The sequence below is a fragment of the Schistocerca nitens genome, chromosome 8 (assembly GCF_023898315.1).
Source record: "Schistocerca nitens isolate TAMUIC-IGC-003100 chromosome 8, iqSchNite1.1, whole genome shotgun sequence".
Classification (NCBI taxonomy): Eukaryota; Metazoa; Arthropoda; class Insecta; order Orthoptera; family Acrididae; genus Schistocerca; species Schistocerca nitens.
In genome coordinates, this window is record NC_064621.1 from 516,107,225 (window position 1) to 516,130,258 (window position 23,034).

Sequence of the window (23,034 nt, forward strand, 5' to 3'; positions counted from 1 at the left end):
CCCCACCCACCCACCCACCCACCCACCCACCCACCCACCCACACACACACACACACACACACACACACACACACACACACACACACACACACACACATTCAACACATTCACACAAGCACAACTCATATGCACATGACCACTGTCTCTGGCACACTGTGAAGCAGTTGTTGACAGCCTTCCTACCAACAAAAACTTTTCTGAACTGTGCAGGTGGGAATCTCCCTGCAGTGTACCCTATGTTCCATACCCCCTGGTCTCAACCTTTGTTAGTCCCTGTCCTCCTCTTACCTGTCCCCTTCCCTGCTCCCACTCCAGCACAACACAGCCTTTCATTCCATCAGTGCACCCACTAGCCCTTTTCCCCTTCAATACTTCTTTCTTTTCCTCACTCCCCTCCTCCCCCTAAACTTCCCAACTGCCTCTGGCATCCCTACCCTGTCTCCACCATGTCCTTGCACTCTCCCACAACCTGCACTACACATTCACCCACCTATCCTGCTATTCTCCCCTCCCCTGCCCATCCTGTGCCTCTGCATTACCCCGCCACCTGACTGCTGCTCCCATCGTGCACCGTTACGTGTAGCAGTCTTTTTGTTGTGCCTGTCTGCAACTCAGTCTTCTCTATGCGGTTAGTAGCTATTTGACCTTCTTTTCATAATACTGTTGTTATTTCATCCTGTACTTTCCATTGTTTGATATTCACAACTATGCATTCTCATAATCTGTCAGTTTTTGTTGCACAGTAGCTGTCTCATCTTGGCAACAGTAATATAGAGAAACAAGGGTGGATACAGTGTTTGAAGAGATTTATGAACTACATTATTGTTCATCTATTCATACATCTCACTAATGACCGTATTTTCTTTTCATTGTATACAATATTCACTTCTATGCCTTGTGAGCCCCACAGCAGGTGTGTCACTTTTGTCATTTGATTCTTCCTTATTTCTCTTTATGACTCAGATTCGTTGGTGGCTGTACAAAGGGCATAAGATTTTTTCATTCTCTTTCAAATTATCAATAGCTGCAATATGTGTATTCATTTTAAACTTCGTAATTAATGTTGCTAAGTTGGATATGTTATGATACGTGGAAGAGGTACTGACATAGGAAAGACACAGTGCAAAGTAAACATGGGAACTTAGTTTAATGAATGTAGGCAGTAGTTAATAATTATGGTGGGAAGGAATATATTTTTAAAAAAGTTAGAAAGCCTATCAGAAGGACTCATGGTATGCAGGAGGTAACCAGGAAGCCAAGAATGACAAAGACAAATTCAGGAAATCTAATGCAGACAGTTTTTCCATTTTTGTGCCCTCTTTTTTTACAAATCACTCTCATTAAAATCTGCCATTTGAATGTAGTCTGACGAACAAATTTCAGCATATAATGTGTTCAACAGTTGTAGACAATTTCTCATTTCCTAGTTGTGATCTGTAACAAAGTTGATCTTGCAGCATGTGAAATATTCATTATACTTTTGGTAAAATGAGCTGTAAGTTGTTTATTTCTTGTTGATTACATAACTTCACGATAAGCTTGTTGTGCTATTGTCAAGAAATAAACAGTTTGGAGCTAATTTTGACAAAAGTGAAAAGATGATGTCATATTATAAATGTATAGAAGCTGTGGGCCCAGCAAAGAAGAAGTACATGCAATCACCAGATTATTTCTGTCTCTATCTCTCTGTAATTGATGTTTGTGAACCAATGTCTTATGAATTTTCTGTTATCCAAACTTGTATATTACACCATCAGGAGAATGGAGAATGGCAACTTGAAGCTGGTGCTTTGGTTCTTTCTGATGGAGGAATTTGCTGCATTGATGAATTTAATTCCATTAGGGAACATGATCGTGCTAGCATCCATGAAGCTATGGAACAGCAGACAATCAGTGTAGCTAAGGCAAGTACTTAAGAAAATGATATTCCATTTCCTCTTACTCTGTAACAAAAATTGGTTAATGCCAATTTTTAGCCAATGAAGTATAAATTATATTAGTTATTCTTAATTAGTTATAAATAAAAGTATTGTTTGAAAATAACTACTCCTACTCATATTACACGTACTCAAACAGATGCAACATTTAAACAAGGGATGAAAGATGAAATGAATGGGTGGTTGTAAGGTGGTATGATTAGCTGACTTACATAGGGCATCACTTAACATGAGTACACCTAAAGATGAAAATGTCAATTCATCAGAACGTGTGCTGAAACATTTATTTTAAATCTGATGATCCTTCTCTACAGGGAATTAATAATCTTGTTGTAGAAGTCAGTTTCGTGATGACAGACTCAAATGCAAAGTACCTCACCACTTGATAGCATTTTTCCAACAGGTGCAATAATTAGAGACTACTAGTATGTCCTATGCAGACTTCAGAGAAAATGGCTCTAATACCAGTACAGTTGCACAAAAGTGGGCATATTCGCTCTGATACATATCCCAATCTATGTGCTGTAATCATCTCGCCCTTCCCATCCCTCTTCCCAGGCAGGCTCCCCCTTCTTCCCCTCATCCCCCTCTGCTGCCTCTCCCTCCCCTCTTGTCCCCTCCCCTCCCTTCCCCTCCCTTCCCTTCCCTTCCCTTCCTTTCCCTTCCCCCTTCCCCCTTCCCCCTTCCCCCTTCGCCATTCGCCATTCGCCCTTGCCCTTGCCCTTGCCCTTTCCTTCCAACTCCCTTGCCATGTAACGTGGGCAGTGGTAAAGAAACTAGGCTCGCAGTTGGGATGACGTAAGGTTTATGATGCAACTCGTGGTCAGTCCTGTCCCTTGAAAATAATTAGATTGTGAAAAAAGTCATGTTGTACTGTAGTTTGGGGTCCCTGTGAAGCTGTATTTCCATAGTGCTCAGAACCATTTGAACCATTCGAAGCTGTATTTCCCCCTATAAGTCTCTGGGTTGGTCAGTTAAAATGTTGGAAGAAGGAATCTCCAGTGAGATTCTGCTTAGTGAAGGGCTTCAGTGTTCAAAACAACCTTCAGGCTTGCCTTAACAATTTGCTACTGATGATCAGATGATTAAAGCCACTTGTCTTCTCCTCTCCTGCCTCTGAACACTTTCTTCTCTGCCCACCATATCCCTCCCTACACTTATTTGAGTAGTGTCAATAATTAAAAATAAGTGTAAATCTCTTAAATATTAAAATTACATACAGTACACAATTGTGCCATGACACCCAGAGTTAACAGTGGCCATGTCTGTGTCACTTGTGTGTGTGAGTGTGAGTGTGAGTGTGGGTGTGGGTGTGGGTGTGAGTGTGGGTGAGTGTGAGTGAGTGTGAGTGTTTATTTTGCCTAGTGGCTTCTAGTAAAGATGATTTGTATGAGGGTCATACCAATACTGCGAGTACAAATAATGACATTAAGAGTCTGGACAGTATCATAAGTGTGATTCATGGTTACAGATGTACAACATAGCTGATGCCAGCAGCATATCAGGCAAAAGTGTCAGTGTATCTTTAATGAAGAATTAACTGAAAAAAATAAAAACTTGCAAGAAGGTTGTTCCATTTGTTGAATGTCACAAAAAATGTGTGAGTAAATTTCTCGGCAATTTTTGTAAAGTTTTGAAAATGGTACAGCGGTTTTAGAATACCAGTTAGTTAATTTGGATGCAAGATGGAACAAAGTAGTTCATACGAGAATAGTAGTAATAATAAAAATGATTGGCAGAAGATGGTGACACTAGTCCAAAAACAAATTATGCTTCATCTACTAGAAACAAATTGGCCAATATTAACTGTTTGGGAAAAAAAGTGAGAAGTCTGGGAAAAGAAAAAAAGAAAAAAAAAGATCTATTATCAGAACAATGAAAGGTATTTTGATCATTAGAACACTGAACCATTTGAACATAGAGGTCATTCATACAATCATCTGATTTGGCCCCAATTGATTTCCACCAAAAATGTCGTGCGGTATCCCAGGCTGGTGCAAGCCAATCAATTTGGTACCACTTCATCAGCTTCTGTGTCAGTTTAACGGTTATTTTAGAAAGTAGCGAATGAAATGGCAAGTTTACTGCTACCAAGCACTGTTTATTTATATCCACAACACGTTTTGAAGGTTTAAACCTTCATCATTGGGTAGATTTATATTTGTTAGTATGAAGTGTGTGTTGTGTTATGATTTGAGGTATATTGTGACACTGTCTAGTGGAGAAACAAAAACACTATTCCAGAACATGGTTTTGGGGAGGTTTTTGACTACAAACTAAATGTATAAGGGGCGTTCAAAAAGAAACGAGCCAGAGCCTGGAATGCGCAAACCAGTGACAGGAGGGTAATATTGTGGTGTGTGTAACGAGGTGTGGTTCTGACCAGAGTGTGGGAGTTCACAGCCCATTGCTAGAGGGCAATCATGCACGTCAGGTGACTATACAGAGCTAGCAGCAACATGCATCAATCATCCAGCGCTGCTAGTCGCATTGCAAACAGTGACATGGAGTATCAAAAGAAGAGCAAATAGGTGTTGTTCATTTTCTGACAGCAGAAAGAGTAAGAGGAACAGACATTCATTGACGAATGTCACAAGTATACAACAAACATTGCATGTCCCTTGCAAGGGTCAAGGCATGGCACAAACACTTCAGGGAAGGACAGGTGTCGATTAGCCAATGATGCACGGTCTGGAGCACCACACTGCATTACCGATGACATCATCCAGTTGGTGAATGCACACATTACCTAGGACCGCCAGGTGACAGTGAAAGCCATAGCTGCCATGGTCGGATTGAGCTTTGGAAGTGTTCACACCATCATGAAGGAATGACTGCACGTGTGCAAAGTTTTTGCCCAAAGGGTGTCCCACAGTCTTCAACCACACCAAGAAGAATGTTGAATGGCCCACTGTCTTGCTCATCTGTAGTGCTATGCTCAGGAAGGGAATGCATTGGCTGGAGATGAGTCGTGGTGTCACCTCACTCCAAACCAGAATCAAAACGACAAAGTCTCCAGTGCAAGCATCCAGGGTCACCACAATCAAAAAAAGCCAAGGCCATCCATACGAGTGCAGGAAATTTATGCCGAAGTTCTTCTTTGACCAAGATGGCCCCCTTGAGATTCACTTCCTGCAGCATGGGACAAAAGTAAATGCTCAGTGTTACTCGCAAACCTTGACCATCCTTCACCAAGCAATCAGATAGAAACAAATAGAAACGACCAGGCAACCTCACTCATGGGCTCATTCTGCTCCATGATAATGCAAAGCCTCATCGGCCAACACAGTCGAGGCACTCCTACAGAAATTCAAATTGGAGGTTCTTGGCCATCCTCCTTACAGTCCAGAGCCCTCTCCCTGTGATTACACCATTTTTGGTCCCTTTAAAAAGGCTCTGAGGGACAAACGATTCACCTCAGATGATGAAGTCCAGCTGTACGTCCGGAACTGGTTAACATCACAGCTCCAGGAATTTTATGAGACAGCCATTCACCGCCTCGTGTCACAGTGGGACAAGTGTCTCAACAGCCAGGGTCAATACTTATAACACACAGATACTGGTTTCTATAATTATGCCTCCAGCTCGTTTCTTTTTGAACACCCCTTATATATCTAAATGTGAAAATAAAACAATTAAAATAGAATACCTCCAGTGGTCACAGGCTCCTTTCTCTGTCGTATTACATCACATGTAAACTGTCATAAATTTGTAAGCAAAGGTGGTGTCTGGAAACTATTAAGTCCAAAGAACATATTGCAAAACAGAAACGTTATCTTGAAGCACAAAGAGTATATAGCAAAACAGCATTCCAGAATGCTTTAAAAATATGCAGATAGATACACAATTTATGCTGTTAAATAGTACACATATAGACTCAGGTTGACAGGGAGCGGTGTGATGTTATATTTGTAAATGAGGCATTTCAATTATTTCTTTGGGGAATGTCAGGGTAACATAACTAATTATTTATGCTGAATATGAAGGGGAGCATGAAGAGGTGTGTGTGTGTGTGTGTGTGTGTGTGGGTGGGTGGGTGGGTGGGTGGCGGAGGGGGGGGGGGGAGGGGGGCAGCGTGTGTGCATGCGCGCATTGCAAATTTAATTATGCAGGCTCTTGTTACGTAGATCAAGCTATTGAAAATGTTTTCATTTTTGTCATTTAAAATGGATTCAAGTTTTTTACTTTGTTGTCTGTATGTTTGGGGTGTTTAAAGGATGTCTAGTTTATTGTCTTTGGGTTAGATATGTAGGATGCTGATACTTACATTGTTGACACAATGTTTTGTTTCATGCGGGTGGTTTTGTTTTTTTACTGCTGTTATGTGTTCTTTGAATCTAATCCAAAATTGTCTGCCTATCTGGCCTTTGTAGAAACAGTGATAGTCCAAACATTTAATTTTGTACAAACCCATATGGTGAAGCGGATTATGTGAAATACTACCCAGGAATGATATTTTTTGAAAGATGTTAGTTTCTTTTTGTTTTTTATGATGTGAACACTATTGAGTGTTTTGGGGTGTCTACTATGGAGTTGTTATATCCATTTGCATTAGCTGTTTGTCTTATTATTTCAATTTCTTGTTTATAGTTATCTTCAGAAAGTGGTAATTGGATTGCTCTGTTGATCATATACCCAAATGCTGCCATTTCGTGGGCTGTGGGGTGACAGGAGGAGCTGTGGATGGTAGTGTGTAGTGTTGTAGACTTCCGATAAATTTCAAAATCATATCTATTATTCGTAATGTGATGTTAAGGTGTAAAAAATTTATACTGTTGGCTGCTTGGTGTTCAACTATGAACTTTATATTTTCATAAAAGTTGTTGAGTAATTGGTACAATTTATTGATATCATCTTTTGTGACATTGATTAAAATGATGGTATCATTTATATATTGTAGTAGTAGATGATATTTTTGAGGAATGGGTGATTGGATTGAGATCTTTGTCTTCTAAATTGTTTATAAATATTTCAGATAACAATCCCGAAAGGTTTGAGCCTGCTGCCAGGCCATCTGCTTGTTTGTAGAGTTAATTGTTGAATTTGAAATAGTAGTGTGAGAGTGTGAATTCCAACAGATCCGCCAGTTCAGTGATGTGAGTGGAACAGATTTTTTTTTTTTTTTTCCAGGTTGGCATAAATTATCAGTAGCATGAGATCCATTGGTACAGAGGAATAAAGATTTTGTATGTCAAGTGAGGCAAGTGTGGCTCCATTAGGAACTTTTATGTTTTTGACATGTTGTGTAAATTATCGGCTGGCTGGTCGGTGCTACAGCCCTTGTAGAACATAGGGCTCCTTTGTCACCTGCCTCAATTCTTCTCTGCCCACTGATTTCCTTCTACAGCTCCCAACTCCCATTGCTTTGAGGTCCTCCTCCATATCTTCAAGCCACCTTATCCTGGCTCTTCATGTTCTCCTTCTCCTTTCAGTCTTTCCTAGAAACACTTTCTTAACACTTCAAGTTTCTGGGACTTTCTGTAGATGTCCAGCCTATCCTATTCTTCCTTGCTTGATTTTCACTACAATATTCATCTATACAAAAAGTGTCCATTTTTCTGCATTTGTCCTTATTCTCCAGTTTCCTTCCTCCCTCATCACTCCAAACATCTTTCTCAGATTATTAAGCTTATCCGTTACGGATATTTTAGAACCCGTGACTGGTAATAGACTGTAAATAAGTTGCATATAACAGCAATAATTATGTTTCATTCCATGAACCGGTTTTCGAACCTTTTCAGATTCATCTTAAGATGGCTTCTGGATGTTACATAATTATTTTTAGCATATTGCTGGTTTCTGGCTTGCGACAGTATGGGCGGCTTTTTCGTTAGTGTCCACCTGTCTGCTTCCATTTTGCTGTTTAGTTGGTATATTACTTCCCACACTTTAACGCAATTTATATTAATGTAAACTCTGACAGCAAAACATTTCCAGCACCCAGCATGTACTGTGCAACTGTTCCTTTTGCATCTCAATAGCCAGCCTTCTGATCTACACATTATTATAAGTTATAATATAGTCAAATAAATTGATTTTTGTGTTCCTACTAACATTTCTGGACCTGAATATTTTCTGCAATGAATAATATCGGTTTCCACTTCCTATAGGCCTACTTTCTTAAATTTCTGCTGTTATTCTTGTACCAGATGGTTATAATTAAACTTTCCCTAATTAACAGGTTATAACACAGAAACTAATTACCATGCAAGTACCAAACTTGGTAGCATTAATGTCCAAAGTATGGGGTGCATGATTTCCATGTGTCACAGTGCCACCATCAAGTTCTAACTGTGGCCACCAGGTACCACGATCAGTCATTGTGATTCATAGTCTCACACACCTGACCAGTTGCAGTGCACTTGTAGATGTGTCAACATGAGCTTCAACAAAATGAGTAGGCATTATTGGTTAAGCTCTATTATTGAAACAACAGTAATGCTGCAGCTGCACTTCGAGAATATCGCCAGCTTAAAGGATTATGGAAGATTCATCTTTCTCCACCTGCTGTGCAGAGCATGATGAAGAAGTTCGAATCATCTGAGAACTGGGTGTCGCTCTAGGAAGAGGCTGACGACTGATTGCACCACAGGCGGTTGATGAAATCACTGTTGCTATGGCAGACAGCACTGTGTGCAGTTCTCAGTCGCCAGGCAGTGTGTGTGCTGTGACACAACAATTGAACATCCCAAGGTCCACTGTACGAAGCTGCTTTGAACCATTCTCAAATGGTATCTGTACAAGATCCATATCGTACAGCAGCTTACACCAAAGTACCCACAATGATGTGTTGACTTCACTTTCTTACAAGGATTGAAGTTGATGGGCTGCCCTGGACCATCCTTTAGACTGATGAAGCTAATTTTTCTCTGACAGGTAAGGAGAACACACAGAATTGCTAAGTGTGGGATCTTCACCTCCAGTCACTGTGCATGAAGTTCCTCTGTATGGTGAATGTGTCACCGTATGGTGTGGCTTCATGGCTACGTTCATCATCGGCACATTCTTTTTGGAACATGTTGGCACTCAAGGACCAAAGATGTACATTGTGACTGTCCAGAGTTACTGTTATATGCTTCACCAGCATGTCATACCTGCTCAACAGGAGAGGGACGCTTGAACTAAACAGTTTTTTTGCAGGGTTGGGCCCCACCGCACATCACTCGTGAAGTTCACCTGCTTTTCTGAAACACATTTAGAAACGATCGAATTATCAGCTGATCGTTCCCAAATGCTTGGCCGACATGATCACCTGATCTCACTTCCTATGATTTCTGGTTGTGGAGCTACCTGAAGGACAGGGTTTACCTAGGGAACATGCATACATATGCTGATCTGAAGCACAGCATATTGAGAGAGGTAGCCAGCATACCTACAGACATGCTTCATTCTGCTGCACAGAATGCAATCCTGCACTTTCGGACTCTTCTGGACACTGGTGGGTGCCATATTGAGCGGCTTTTGTAGCAGTAATAATGGTACTGGTATGTAATGGTATGATGTACTGTAGCAACACATTAAAAATGTTTCAGTTGAATTGATTCTGCATTATTTCTCTTCCCCATGCCCTTGCCATTAATGCTACCAAGTTTAGTACTCGAACGGCAATTAATTTCTGTATTATAACGTGTTAAATAGGAAAAGTTTAATTATGACCATCCAGTATGTTCTGTTATTATTGAGCCTAGCTATTTAAACTTTTCCACCATTTACTATTTATTTTTATTGAAGTCTCTCCTCTATCCCCATCATATCTATCTCTTATCATAATATACTTTGTTTTATCTATATTAACTTCCAGTCATGACTTCTGCACTGCTGCTCCCAATGTAGCACAGTTTTCCTTTAAGGCTTTGATATTCTTTGAAAATAATGTTACGTCACAGCATATGCCACTACCTGGACCTGCTTGTTAAATATTGTTCCTGTTGGATTTGTTGGCATTTTTCCGAACGATGTTCTCTAGTGCTATGATAGTGCTAAGTTAAAGAGTAGCACAGACATCACATCTCAACTGTAAATTTGTTGTTTCAGTCAATGTCAATAACAGTCATGGTAAAGCCTAACCTGAAATGTCCGCAGCCAAGGCTATTTTTGAGTAGAGAAACACCTCAAAAAAGCTTGCAATGACAACAGCACATTCAGTTCTACTGAAATTGTCTCAGAAATAACATTGTTCAACTGACCTACCCAAGCAAGACCATGACCCTTTCTCACAGCTTTCCTTCTGCCAGTACCTTGTCTCCTACCTTCCAAACTTGCCCATGAAAGACAGAGGTCCCAAGTTTGAGTCTCGGTCCAGCACACAGTTTTAATCTGCCAGAAGTTTCAAATCAACACGCACTCCACTGCAGAGCGAAAATTTGATTCTGGAAACGTCATTCCAAATTATATTAAGATTGATGTCAGAACAGATCCAACAACTGCAAAGATATCATTGGAAAATGCACAAAAACTACAGGTGAAAAGCAAATTGAAAGACATTTATAGTAAAAAACAAATGTACGATACACAGCTTTATAGAGCAGAGTTACAGTTGGGAAAGTTGTTTCATCGAATATTATTCTATTACTTGAAAAAGTTGGAAAATACACTGAATTCATTGTACAGGAAACAAAAGCCACACATATGAAAAAACTAGGTACTCTTACGAAAAATGTAACCTCCCAAAACTGAACCAAGACAGCTGAAAGAAACTCATATTCTATACCCCTTTCCTCAATGACCCTGACATAAAATTCACTGCAGAGGAAGAGGCACTATTCAGCAAAGAATTACAACACAACATTCAAGTTCAATTGGACCAGAAGAACTGAGAGAACCTTAACACTAGTGTTTCACAGCTTTCAACCCTCACCTTTAAGAAGAAAATGACAGAGTAGAAGCCTGCGACAAAATCAACATTATTGAGAAGGAGACTGCAAAATCTCAACTTTCCAACCTAACAAGAAAAGAGAAGAAGGCTTCACACCTAAATTAAATACAAATAATGCAATAATTGTAAGAGCTGACAAGGGTAATACTACTGGTGTAATGAGCAGAGCAACATATATAGAAAAAAACTTCAGACTTCTTCCAGGCCAACAAATAATAGAAATACTATAAAATCCAACAACCAGAATACAAAAAGACATTAAATACATCTCAAATAACATAAACTTTCTACTCACTATTCAAGAAACACTGTAGCAATGAACCCACAAGCAACTTGCCTTAATCATACCCAAAGACAAAAATGGGGCACCTATGAGGCCTATTGTGAATTGTAGGAACAGCTCAGCATTCAAATTCAGCAGAAAGCTCTCCAAAATTCATAAAGCAAACTACACATTTGATTACAGTAGATCACTTAAAAACACAGAAGAATTTACACAACGTGTCGAAAACATAAAAGTTTCTGATGGACCACACTTACCCCATTTGACATACAAAACTTTTATTCCTCTGTACCAGTAGATCTCACACTACAGATAATTTATGCCAACTTAAAAAAAAAAAAATATTCCTTCCACTCACATTACTGAGCTAATGGATGTGTTGGAATTCACATTCTCTCACAACTATTTCAAATTCAACAATTAAGTTTACAAACAAACAGCTGGCCTAGCAATGGGCTCAAACGTTTCCGCATTGTTACCTGAAACATTTATAAACAATTTAGAAGATGAAGCTCTGAATTAGAATCACCACCTTCACAAAAATATCATCTGCTACTACAGATATACAGATGATACCATCATTTTAATCAATGACACAAAAGATGACATCAATAAATTGCACCACTTATTCAACTCCCATGAAAATATGAAGTTCACAGTTGAATACTAAGCCGCCAATAGTGTAAATATTTTATACCGCACCATTAAAATAAGAATAATAGGCACCAATTTGAAATTTATTGGAAGCCTATCACAACACACACTACCATTCAGAGCTTCTCCTGTCACCCCACAGCCCCCACAGAGTGGCAATATTCCAGAGTATGGTCAACAGAGCTATCCAACTACTGCTCTCTGAAGATAAATGTAAACAAGAAATTGAAATAATAAAATAAACAGCTATTGCAAATGGCTACAAAAATTCCATAGCGAACACCCTTAAAACACTCAATAGTGGCAAACAAATCACATCACAAAAAAAAAAGAAAAAATAAAAAGAAAATAATGTCTTTCATACAGTCCCATTTCTGGGTAGTATTTAAAGATGATTGTTCTAGCAGAGGCATTGATTCTAAATTCTCAACACCCCCACTAGAAGCGATGCCTCTCAGCACTTCAGTTTCGTAGTGCAAGTCCTTGGATTAGTTGATGATGTCTGGTTCTTCGTCTGTGAGCATTCATCTCATTGAAATCTGCTCCACTGAGGTTTCTCCTGAAACAGTTTTTCCTCTGATGATATGATGTCTGGTGTCAATGAGTTTAGTGCAGCCTTTGTATCTGCTTGTCTTTGACAGATAAGTTTCACCTTTGTTGTCACAAAACAATTTAATCGGGCCTTCATTTGGAAAAGGGGATATTTCTCTTTGCAGCTGTTGCAGCCTGAAGTGCTTCTTGACATGCAGAAGCTAATGCTGTGTACTCTGCTTCTGTTGTCGAGAGAGCTACTGTTGGTTGTTTTCTGCTGTTGCTGCACCTTGAGAAAAAAAGAAAAAAACTGGTGGTCAATTTTCTGTCTGAAGTGCCCCCAGCCCAGTCAGCATCAGTGTATCTTGTGATGTCATGGCCCTTGTCTTTAGAAAATTTTAATTTGAAATCTTTAGTTCCTTTTAGATATTGAAGGACTCTTTTTACAGCTTGCAAGTGGGGTAACCCTGGGTTAGTGTTAAACTGACTCACCACTCCAATTGCATATGCTAGATCTGGTCTAGTACCTAGTTGAACATACATTAGGCCATCTATCGAGCAGTGTGGATACCAGATGACAATCTTCCATGTTATATATTTATAAAATCTGATTTATATAATAGGTCTTATCCAACCATAAAAGTCCATGCTTGTGATCTCTTGTTACTTGGATTCCTAGACAATTGGATACATCTCCAAGGTCTTTTAGTTTAAAGTGCTCTTTTAATTTCTCCTTAAATGCAATTTTTTGTTGCAGATTGTTGCACAAAATTAGCATGTCACTTACATATGCTGCCAAAATGAATATATCACTTCCTTCATTTTTGTGATAAACACAAGTGTAAACTGTGGATCTACTGAAATTCAGACTTAATAGAGCTTTGTCTAGTTAAATGTTCCAATTGCAGCGCCACTTTTTACATCTGTAGACTGCTTTCTTAAATCTTTTAATGCCTTCATATTTAACCATCTTCGTCATGTAGTCAACTGTGGAAATTTTGACATAAATTTCTTTTTTTAAGTTTGCTTGCCAACAAGCTGTCACTATATCACAATGAGCAAAGTCCAAGTTAAATTTAGCAGCTAAACTAAATAAATATCTGAGTGAATTGTATCATATCACTGGCGCATAAGTTTCTTTGTAGTCCATATTTCTGACTTGTGCACATCTCTTAACCACCAGACGAGCTTTATGACAGATTATGTGTCCTTGTAAGTCTCTCTTTGTCTTAAAGATCCTCTTTACATCTGTAGTTTTTTTGCCTGGAGGCAGGATTGCTTATTCCCACATTTGATTTTCTGATTCTGACTTTAATTCTTCCTGAATTGCCTCAGTCCATTTCTGTGCGGGTCCCTAGATTGCAATGCTTCTTCCAAAGTTGATGGTTCTAGTTCTTGTGAATCTTCAGTGTGCTAGGACACGTGTTCATCCATGTTCTTTATTCTTGGTACTTGGGAAGATCTTCTGAATACTTGTTGAGGTGGTTCAGAGTCTATTCGTGTTACTTTCATTCTGTGAACTAGTAAAAGTTTGTTATTTAGTTTAAAACTGGAACAGCATTTCCAGTTAAAACTCAAATCCCAACAAATTCATATGAGATTACCAATGTCTTCAAATGAAGACAACAAGTTTAGGTAGAAGTTACCTCACAACTGCAACACACAGAATCCTCTTCACCATACAGATGTATACAAAATGGAATGTTTGGACTGTGACTATTTCTACATAGGCCATACAGGTGGATCATTTGAGATTAGATCCGAAGAACTCGTGGCAGCACTAACAAGGGAACCTCGCCATCGCACCCCCCTCAGATTTAGTTATAAGTTGGCACAGTGGATAGGCCTTGAAAAACTGAACACAGATCAATCGAGAAAACAGGAAGAAATTGTGTGGAACTGTGAAAAAATAAGCAAAATATACAAACTGAATAGTTCATGAGAAGATAAGCAACATCAATGACACTGGGAGCGCAGGAGTGCCGTGGTAGCGTGAGCACCTGCGGAACGAAAGGTCCTTGGTTCAAATCTTCCATAGAGTAATAAGTTTAGTTTTTTATTTTCAGTTTATGTGACAAACTCTTATGTTTTCATCACTTTTTGGGGGGTGATTATCAGATCCACAAGAAAACCTAAATCGGGCAAGGTAGAAGAATCTTTTCACCCATTCGGCAAGTGTACAAGCTAGGTGGATCGACAACATATTCCTGTCATGTGACGCACATGCCGTCACCAGTGTCGTATAGAATATATCAGATGTGTTTTCCTGTGGAGGAATCGGTTGACCTATGACCTGGCGATCAAATGTTTTCGGTTCCCATTGGGGAGGCACGTCCTTTCGTCTACTAATCGCACGGTTTTGCGATGCGGTCGCAAAACACAGACACTAAACTTATACAGTGAACAGAGACGTCAATGAACGAACGGACAGATAATAACTATGCAAAAATAAAGAAAGTAAAATTTTCACTCCAGGGAAGACTTGAACCAAGGACCTCTCATTCCGCAGCTGCTCACGCTACCACGGGACCACGGCGCTTCTGAGCTCACATTCTCCATGATGTTGCCTATGTGGCCCATGGACTACTCAGTTTTTATATTTTGCTTATTTTTTCACAGTTCCACACAACTTCTTCCTGTTTTCTCAATTGATCTGTGTTCAGTTTATCAAGGCCTATCCACTGTGCCAATTTATAACTAAATCTGAGGTGGGTGCGATGGGGAGGTTCCCTTGTAAGAAACAAAAAGTACCACACATCACTGGCATGAAAAGAAACACCATGTTCAGCAACACAAGTATCAGTATGTTACATATCCAACCCAAACGTGAAAAAATTAGACATCCTTGAAATATTCCAAATATTCAATCATCATAGAACACAACCTGAATCCATCTTAAATGACAAAAATTCTGGTCCGGGCTGCCGGAGTTGGTGATCATGTGTGGATAGGGTGTGCTGAAATGTGTGAATTAATGGTGTGTGTCTGTCTGTCTTTTTCTGACGGAGGCCGTGGCCAAAAGCTTACATGTAAGTGCTTTTAATTATACCTGTCTGCAACTTAACATGCCATCTTTATGGTAAGGAGCTATTTGTCTTTTCCTATATTAAATGATGACCAACTGAAACCCTCAGCTGCCGACAGGTGTTGTTGATATACCTCGATGGGGACAGTTGAAAATGTGTGCCCCGACCGGGACTCGAACCCGGGATCTCCTGCCTACATGGCAGACGCTCTATCCATCTGAGCCACCGAGGACACAGATGAATAGTGCGACTGCAGGGACTTATCCCTTGCACGCTTCCCGTGAGACGCACATTCCCAACTGTCCACAATTCTACATATGTAATGTACCTTATAGACATTTGCCCATCCACTCATTACTCGCGCACGCTTTGGCGATTCCCGTAAGAGTTTGGGCAACCTGTGCGCATTCCCACAGATGAAGGTCAATGGCTGGGTAGCCTTTAACTATATACATGAAGATGGATACAGTGTCTGCCATGTAAGCAGGAGATCCCGGGTTCGAGTCCCGGTCGGGACACACATTTTCAACTGTCCCCATCGAGGTATATCAACAACACCTGTCGGCAGCTGAGGGTTTCAGTTAGTCATCATTTATTCCAGGGAAAAGCTGCACGGTCATCAACAGTATTCTCTTCTTTCGAGAACAGTTACTGTCTTCACATATATATTTTCATATATTGTTGATATCCCAGCAAAATTAGCTATTTATGTATAATTGTACCACTGTTGGCAACATAGTTATTGTACTTATGTTTTGCGACAGGTCACCTGAATATACAAATGAGTATGAAATTTTAACTATATAAACTTGACAGAATAGGATTTGTATACCACTTGAAATATTTATTCTAACGCATGTATTCATCAACTCACACAAAGATCTCCAAAATCCTTTGAAACTTATTACAAAATACTTGTGTTGTTTTGCTAAATATTCTTTTAAGTATGACAGTTTACGTTTGGTGAATTAAGACAGAGATAGGAACATAGAACCACTGGAGGTCTTTAATTGTTTGATTTTCACATTCAGATATACTGTATGTTTAGTTTTTAGTCAAAAACTTCCCTAAAACCACATTCTGAAGTAGTGTTTTTGTTTCTCCACTAGACACTGCCACAAGTTACCCCAATGTTGTAACACAACACACACATGTCGTACTAACACTTGTATATCCACCTGATGGTGGACGTTTGAAATGTTCAAAACGCATTGTGGATATAAATAGTGACTGACAACAGTAAACTTGTTGTTTCATTTGATATCAGTAACATTCACGGTAAAGCCTAACCTAAAATGTTCACTTTTAAAGTTATGTGTTAGCTTCTCATTTGGCCTTGTGGAACAGAGTGAACCCTGTTTTTAGAGGTATTCACCAAAGGAAAATTTGTGGTGGTCCCTAAGAACTGAAGCCAGTTTCTAAACATCATTAGCTAGCTTCACTAATGCTGAACTACAAAGGATATCTGATTTCCACATATTACTGCATCTAATGTTGTTTGTTACTGGAAAACCTTTTGGGTCCAATGCAAAAATTGTAGCTGATGTAAATAAGTGGGCTTTCAGAATCTGATTCCCAGGACAAAATATATTCATCGCAAAAACATTGATCAAAGGGCATTGACTGAGAAATGGACTGTCAAAAGATAAAATAGAATTTTGACATAAAAAAGTCTTTCAGGGTTAGTCTAAGAACTTTTCATCTTTCTATAACAATACAGTTTCTAGGTATTTGCTAACGCAGGTGTGTATATTATCTACAAGAGTAAATTATTTACTCTTGAAATTTGTTGTCAACAATCCATTCAGCGTTGAGAGCAATATTGGCATTTACAATTGCAATACTAGAAGAAAAATTATCTGGATTATCTAACAACAATCTAAAAGGAAGGAAGATTGGGGTTTAACAGTGTCATTCATACCAAGCTAACCTTAGATGTGGAAGTAGGTAATACTTGTAAAGTCTGAAAAATCTATAGAGAAAAACAAAGAAGCCATATATTCCAACGTGTAAATTCCCAAATTGAATGGTTGCAGTATACAGAATTAGATGTGCAGTGTTGCACTTCTTCTCTTTACTGGTATTTGTACGTGTTCTTCCCTGCCTTTTTCCTCTTTGAGAAAAATTTCTCTATATATTTTTCTCAAATGTTGATAGAGTGTTCTTCAAATTTTTCATATGCTCCCAAACTTTTGCTATCTTTCTATCATACATCGAAAGGTGAAGGGCCCACAAAAGTTCTATCAATACAGAGAATGTGGCTACCTGAACCAAAATTGTCTTTTACCAGCATATTTCCATTGTGCTAAGTTTATGTTTCACTTAAGAAGCCTTTTGTAACTATGTAATTATATTCAATTTCAGGCTGGTTTAGTGTGCAAGTTGAACACCAGATGTACTGTACTTGCTGCTACCAACCCTAAAGGACATTACGACCCCGAGCAGCCTATCAACATTAACATAGCACTGGCGAGTCCATTATTAAGTCGCTTTGACCTAGTTCTTATACTTCTAGATTCAAGAAATTCTGACTGGGACAGGTAACATTCTAAAGCACAAGAACACTGCTTGGAAAACTAAACTTATATTTACTATCTGTCCTTAATTCTATTGAAAGTAAATTCACATTTATATTAAGTAATTTTATGTGATCCAGATTGTGCTGAATGTTAGAAAGACCCGTATGTTGTGCACCTGTGCCACGTTCTCCTACATCCTGTCTTGCCATATCTTATTTTGTGGAAGAATAAAACGTCAAGACAGTAAAAAAAAAAGTGTTTTTAGACTGTAACCTTTCCATTTAATGCCTATGATAAGTTAAATTTTGAAAACTATTTTCATTTTTCCAAAAGCATTGCACACCATTTTAGTGATCTCTTGCTGCCCATCCACTCAAAATAGCAAACCTCTTGAAATGGTTCTATTCTTCTGTTGTTAATGTGAACACTTTTTTTTCAGTATGTTGATTATATATTGTTTTTGTTTGTTATAACAGATTTCAGACCAACTTTCAAATTTGCGCTATGAAATTCTTTGATTTCTTGTTCTGTGTTCAAAGCAAACTGTACAATGTCATCATCAAAACAAAGATTGTTCAGGTTTGTTCCATTAACACATATTCCGTCTTCTTTTACCCAATTTAATGGTGTAAAATTTCCACTAGAACTGATGAGAATAGGTTTGAAGATACAGTAGAACCTCTCTAATCTGACCTTGAATGGTCTGTCACTCCGGTTAGTCTGACCATGCTCAGGCTCATGAGCCTGTGCCAACTTGTCACTGACTGGATGCCTGTCGGGCCATTGTTGCGGTGTCTGTTGCTGTGCATATTGTTATACTGTACGTTATTGTGCAGTTTTATCCTTTGTTGGGATTAAAAAACGCCATTATTTGCTTAATTCCGTGTTCTCTACAGTACTTATTACTGTAGATTCATTGTGTGTACAGTTGTCTGTTTTGCAACGTGTCTGGATTCAAATGTAAACACTAAATGAAAAATTACCAGTGCTACAAAGACTGGACGAAGGAGAATCGCTCCAAAAAATTGCAAAGGAACTGAATGTAGGTGTTATGACAATTAAGGATTGGAGGAAGAATCGGAAAGACATTGAATCCTATACAGTTACGATTGATGTGAAAACAATCTGAAGAATCGCAAAACTTTAAAAGAGCCTAAACTTGAACTGCTTGATAGTGCATTGTGGATGTCGTTTTGTCAAGAAGGAAGGAAAGGAACTCCAATATCCGGGCCAATTCTCAAAGGAAAAGCAATAGTTTTGCACAAAAAACTGGAAGTCGAATGTGAATTTGCTGTCAGCGAAGGCTGGATTGATCGTTGGAAAACTCGTCATGGTGTCCAATTTGTTTCTATTTCCGGTGAAAAACTATCTGCCAATGCCGCAGCTGCTAAGGAGTTTTCTGTTAAGTTTCAAGAAATTGTAGAAGAAAATGAACTGTTACCCTGCCAAGTGTTAACATCGACGAGACAGGGCTGAACTTTAAAATGTTGCCAACAAAAACACTTGCAGCTTGAAATGAATCTGTGGTAGGAACAAAACTTATAAAAGATAGAATAACAGTCATTCCTTGTAGCAATGCAGATGGTGCCCACAAGCTCCCCTTGTTCGTCATTGGCAAATCTAAGATTCCAAGGGCATTCAAAAATATAAACTTATCTTGCTTGCCGGTTTATTACCGCAATCAAAAATCTGGGGTGGATGAAATCAAGTCGGAACATGTCAAATACAGTGGAATGTCAGGTCTTAAATGGCTACACAGGATAATTGAAATGGCGTGGGAGTCGGGACAGGTACCATCAGACTGGACGAAAGCAGTAATCACACCAACCTTTAAACATGGAAACAGAAAATATTGTAACAACTACAGAGGTATCTCTTTGATCAGCGTTGTGGGTAAAATCTTCTCAGGTATTGTTGAAAGGAAAGTGCGAGTAATAGACAAATTGGATGACATCAGCGTGACTTTAGGCCTCTTAGAGGTTGTCAGGGCCAGATCTTTAGCTTACGGCAAATAATGGAGAAGTGTTACGAGTGGAACAGGGAATTGTATCTATGCTTTATTGATCTAGAAAAGGCATATGACCAGGTTCCTAGGAGGAAGTTATTGTCTGTTCTACGAGAGTATGGCAATTAAAGGTCTTTACATGGGTAGTCAGGCAGCAGTTAGAGTTGACAGTAAATTGAGTTCATGGTTCAGAGTAGTTTCAGGGGTAAGACAAGGCTGCAACCTGTCTCCGCTGTTGTTCATATTATTTATGGATCATATGTTGAAAACAATAGACTGGCTGGGTGAGATTAAGATATTTGAACACAAAATAAGCAGTCTTGCATATGCGGATGACTTAGTTGTGATGACAGATTCGATTGAAATTTTGCAAAGTAATATTTCAGAGCTAGATCAGAAATGTAAGGACTATGGCATGAAGATTAGCATCTCCAAAACGGAAGTAATGTCAGTGGGAAAGAGATATAAACGGATTGAGTGCCAAATAGGAGGAACAAAGTTAGAACCAGTGGATGGTTTCAAGTACTTAGGATGCATATTCTCACAGGATGGCAACATAGTGAAAGAACTGGAAGCGAGGTGTAGCAAAGCTAATGCAGTGAGCGCTCAGCTACGATCTACTCTCTTCTGCAAGAAGTTATCTGCGCACCGTTCAATCTTTCGACCAACTTTGTTGTATGGGAGCGAAAGCTGGGTGGATTCAGGTTACCTTATCAATAAGGTTGAGGTTACAGATATGAAAGTAGCTAGGATGATTGCAGGTACTAGTAGATGGGAACAATGGCAGGAGGGTGTCCACAATGAGGAAATCAAAGAAAAACTGGGAATGAACACTATAGATATAGCAGTCAGGGCGAACAGGCTTAGATGGTAGGGTCATGTTACACGCATGGGTTCAGCAGCAGAGGGTAGGAGGTGTCGGGGTAGACCAAGGAGAAGGTACCTGGATTCGGTTAAGAATGATTTTGAAGTAATAGGCTTAACATCAGAAGAGGCACCAATGTTAGCACTGAATAGGGGATCATGGAGGAATTTTATAAGGGGGACTATGCTCCAGACTGAACGCAGAAAGGCATAATCAGTCTTAAATGATGATGATGATGAGCAAAAATATGCTTGGATGGACTGCAACCTTTTTAAATCCTGGTTTTTCCATGAGTTTGTGCCATCGGTCGAAAAAGACTTGAAGCAAAAAAAATCTGCCTGTTTGTGCTCTACTGCTTTTGGATAATGCACCATCACATCCATCTGAGGAAGATTTGATGAAAGGGGACGTAAAAGCTCTTTGTCTGCCTCCTAATGTGACCTCACTCATCCAATCAATGGATCAGGGCATTATCGAATGGTTAAAAAGGCGATATTGCAGAAAATATATCAGCTCAATCTTGGAAAAATCTGGACGAGTTCATAACTTACTTGAGGCAATGAAATCCCTGAACATCAAAGATGCTATCTACACAATTGCTGCAGCATGGGATGAACTGAAACCTGACACACTGCGGAAATCATGGCGTAAGCTTTGGCCACAAGTTATGACTGAAAATGAGCGTACCGAAGATGAGCAAAAGAACAAAGCACTGGAAATCATTAAAGATCTACAAACTCTGGAGCTGAACGTCCCTGGCAATGAGGTTGAAGAGTGGATTGACGAATGTGACAAAGACTGTGACACTTTTGAAGAGCTTAATGACAACCAGATTGTTGCCGCTGTTAGCCAGGAAACTGTGAATGAGGACTCGGACGGCAAAGACGGACAACCCACCCGGATTTCACTCAACGATGCAAAAAAACGCTTTTGACATTGCCCTTCAATACATCGAGCAGAATCCGACTAAACTCCAATGGACATTTTATGGATAAAAAAATGGAGGGACGCTGCAGTGAAATCTAGAATAACATCTGCTAAACAAAAATGTATCACTGACTTTTTTTCCAAGTAATTTGTTTTCGTTTTTACTGTAAAAACAATGCATACAGTATAATCATTTCTTAGTTTATACATACAGTAGTTTATTTCTTTTTAAAAATTTCTTTTTTGTATACAATGCTATATACATTTTTTAGTTTACAATATATATCGTTTATATGTTATTAAGTACATTACAGTACTGTAATTTGTTTGTCGTTTTTCCTTTTAAAACCAATACATATTATAGTGTGTGTAGACTTTTTTAGTTAATATGTTGTTTAACACTGTGTAAAAAACATCTTTTTATATTACTGTCGACATCTTTTAGTTCTTATATCGTTTAATTTTTTGTACTAAATGTCTTTTTATATTTTTTTGCAATAAATATTTGATTTTTCGGATAATCTGACCTTTTTTTCGTTCCGACCATGGTCCCGGTCTCGAAGGTGACGGATTAGAGGGGTTACTGTACACAGTCTCATTCCTTGGCCCCCTTTCTCTTTTGAATTACCCAGTACCATGATGAATGGTAATAGAAGCTGTAGCATTGACATATATGCTTCTCAGTATACTATCAAAGGTTGAATCAGACCTTTTTTCTAAGTGGATTTCAGTTGAAATTCTGTTGAAACTGGCTAAAAAGCTTTCTCAGAATATATGAACCCTAGACAAAGTGCTGAGTTATACTCATTGCTACATTCTGCAGTTCTGTTAATGACTTTGAAGAAAAATCTCTTGTCATTTTTCCCCACAAGGTTGGTGACACTGTAGTGAATACCTTGTTCATTTCACGTAGGTGGCTGATTGGTCTGTAGTTTTTCAGTCTTGCTTGTCGCCATCCTTGGAAAGTAGAAACATTAGAGCTGTGTTCCAATGTCTGGGACTTGTCTTAGCCTACAGAATTTCAGTAAATAATTTTGAAATTACTTTTTGTATTGCTCTTCCTCCAGCTCTGATCATTTCTAGTGACACAGTATCTTCTCTTTGTGCCTTTCAAGATACTTCAAAAAACTATACACGTCATCTCTTGTTCATTCACAAATGTGGTTATTTCCATGATTAACTATGTGTTTTGGAATTCATCTCTTAAACAGTATAAACATTTAAAAAATTCTTTGAACAATTCCCCCCCTCTTCCCCCTCCATCCCATCACCCCCACTCCACCCCCATCTCCTATTTGGGATTTTTCTTTTCTTTTTGTCTGTTTCAAAGCATTTTTCCCAACTACATTTATTATGTGAGTGTTCCTTTTATCTATTTCCTTCTAACCTTACATTTTCCCAAAACCCAGAAC

At 39.0% G+C, this 23,034-nt stretch overlaps 1 protein-coding gene across 3 annotated transcripts in view; it reads left to right on the forward strand.

Moving 5' to 3' along the window:
* Positions 1-23,034, forward strand: part of LOC126198582 (DNA helicase MCM9-like) — a 138,673-nt gene that overhangs the window by 85,847 nt on the left and 29,792 nt on the right. For all 3 annotated transcript variants that reach the window (XM_049935019.1, XM_049935020.1, XM_049935018.1), the window contains exons 9-10: positions 1,758-1,904; positions 17,671-17,846. In XM_049935019.1, coding sequence (XP_049790976.1) covers positions 1,758-1,904; positions 17,671-17,846 — 323 coding nt within the window. The remainder of the gene's footprint in view (positions 1-1,757; positions 1,905-17,670; positions 17,847-23,034) is intronic.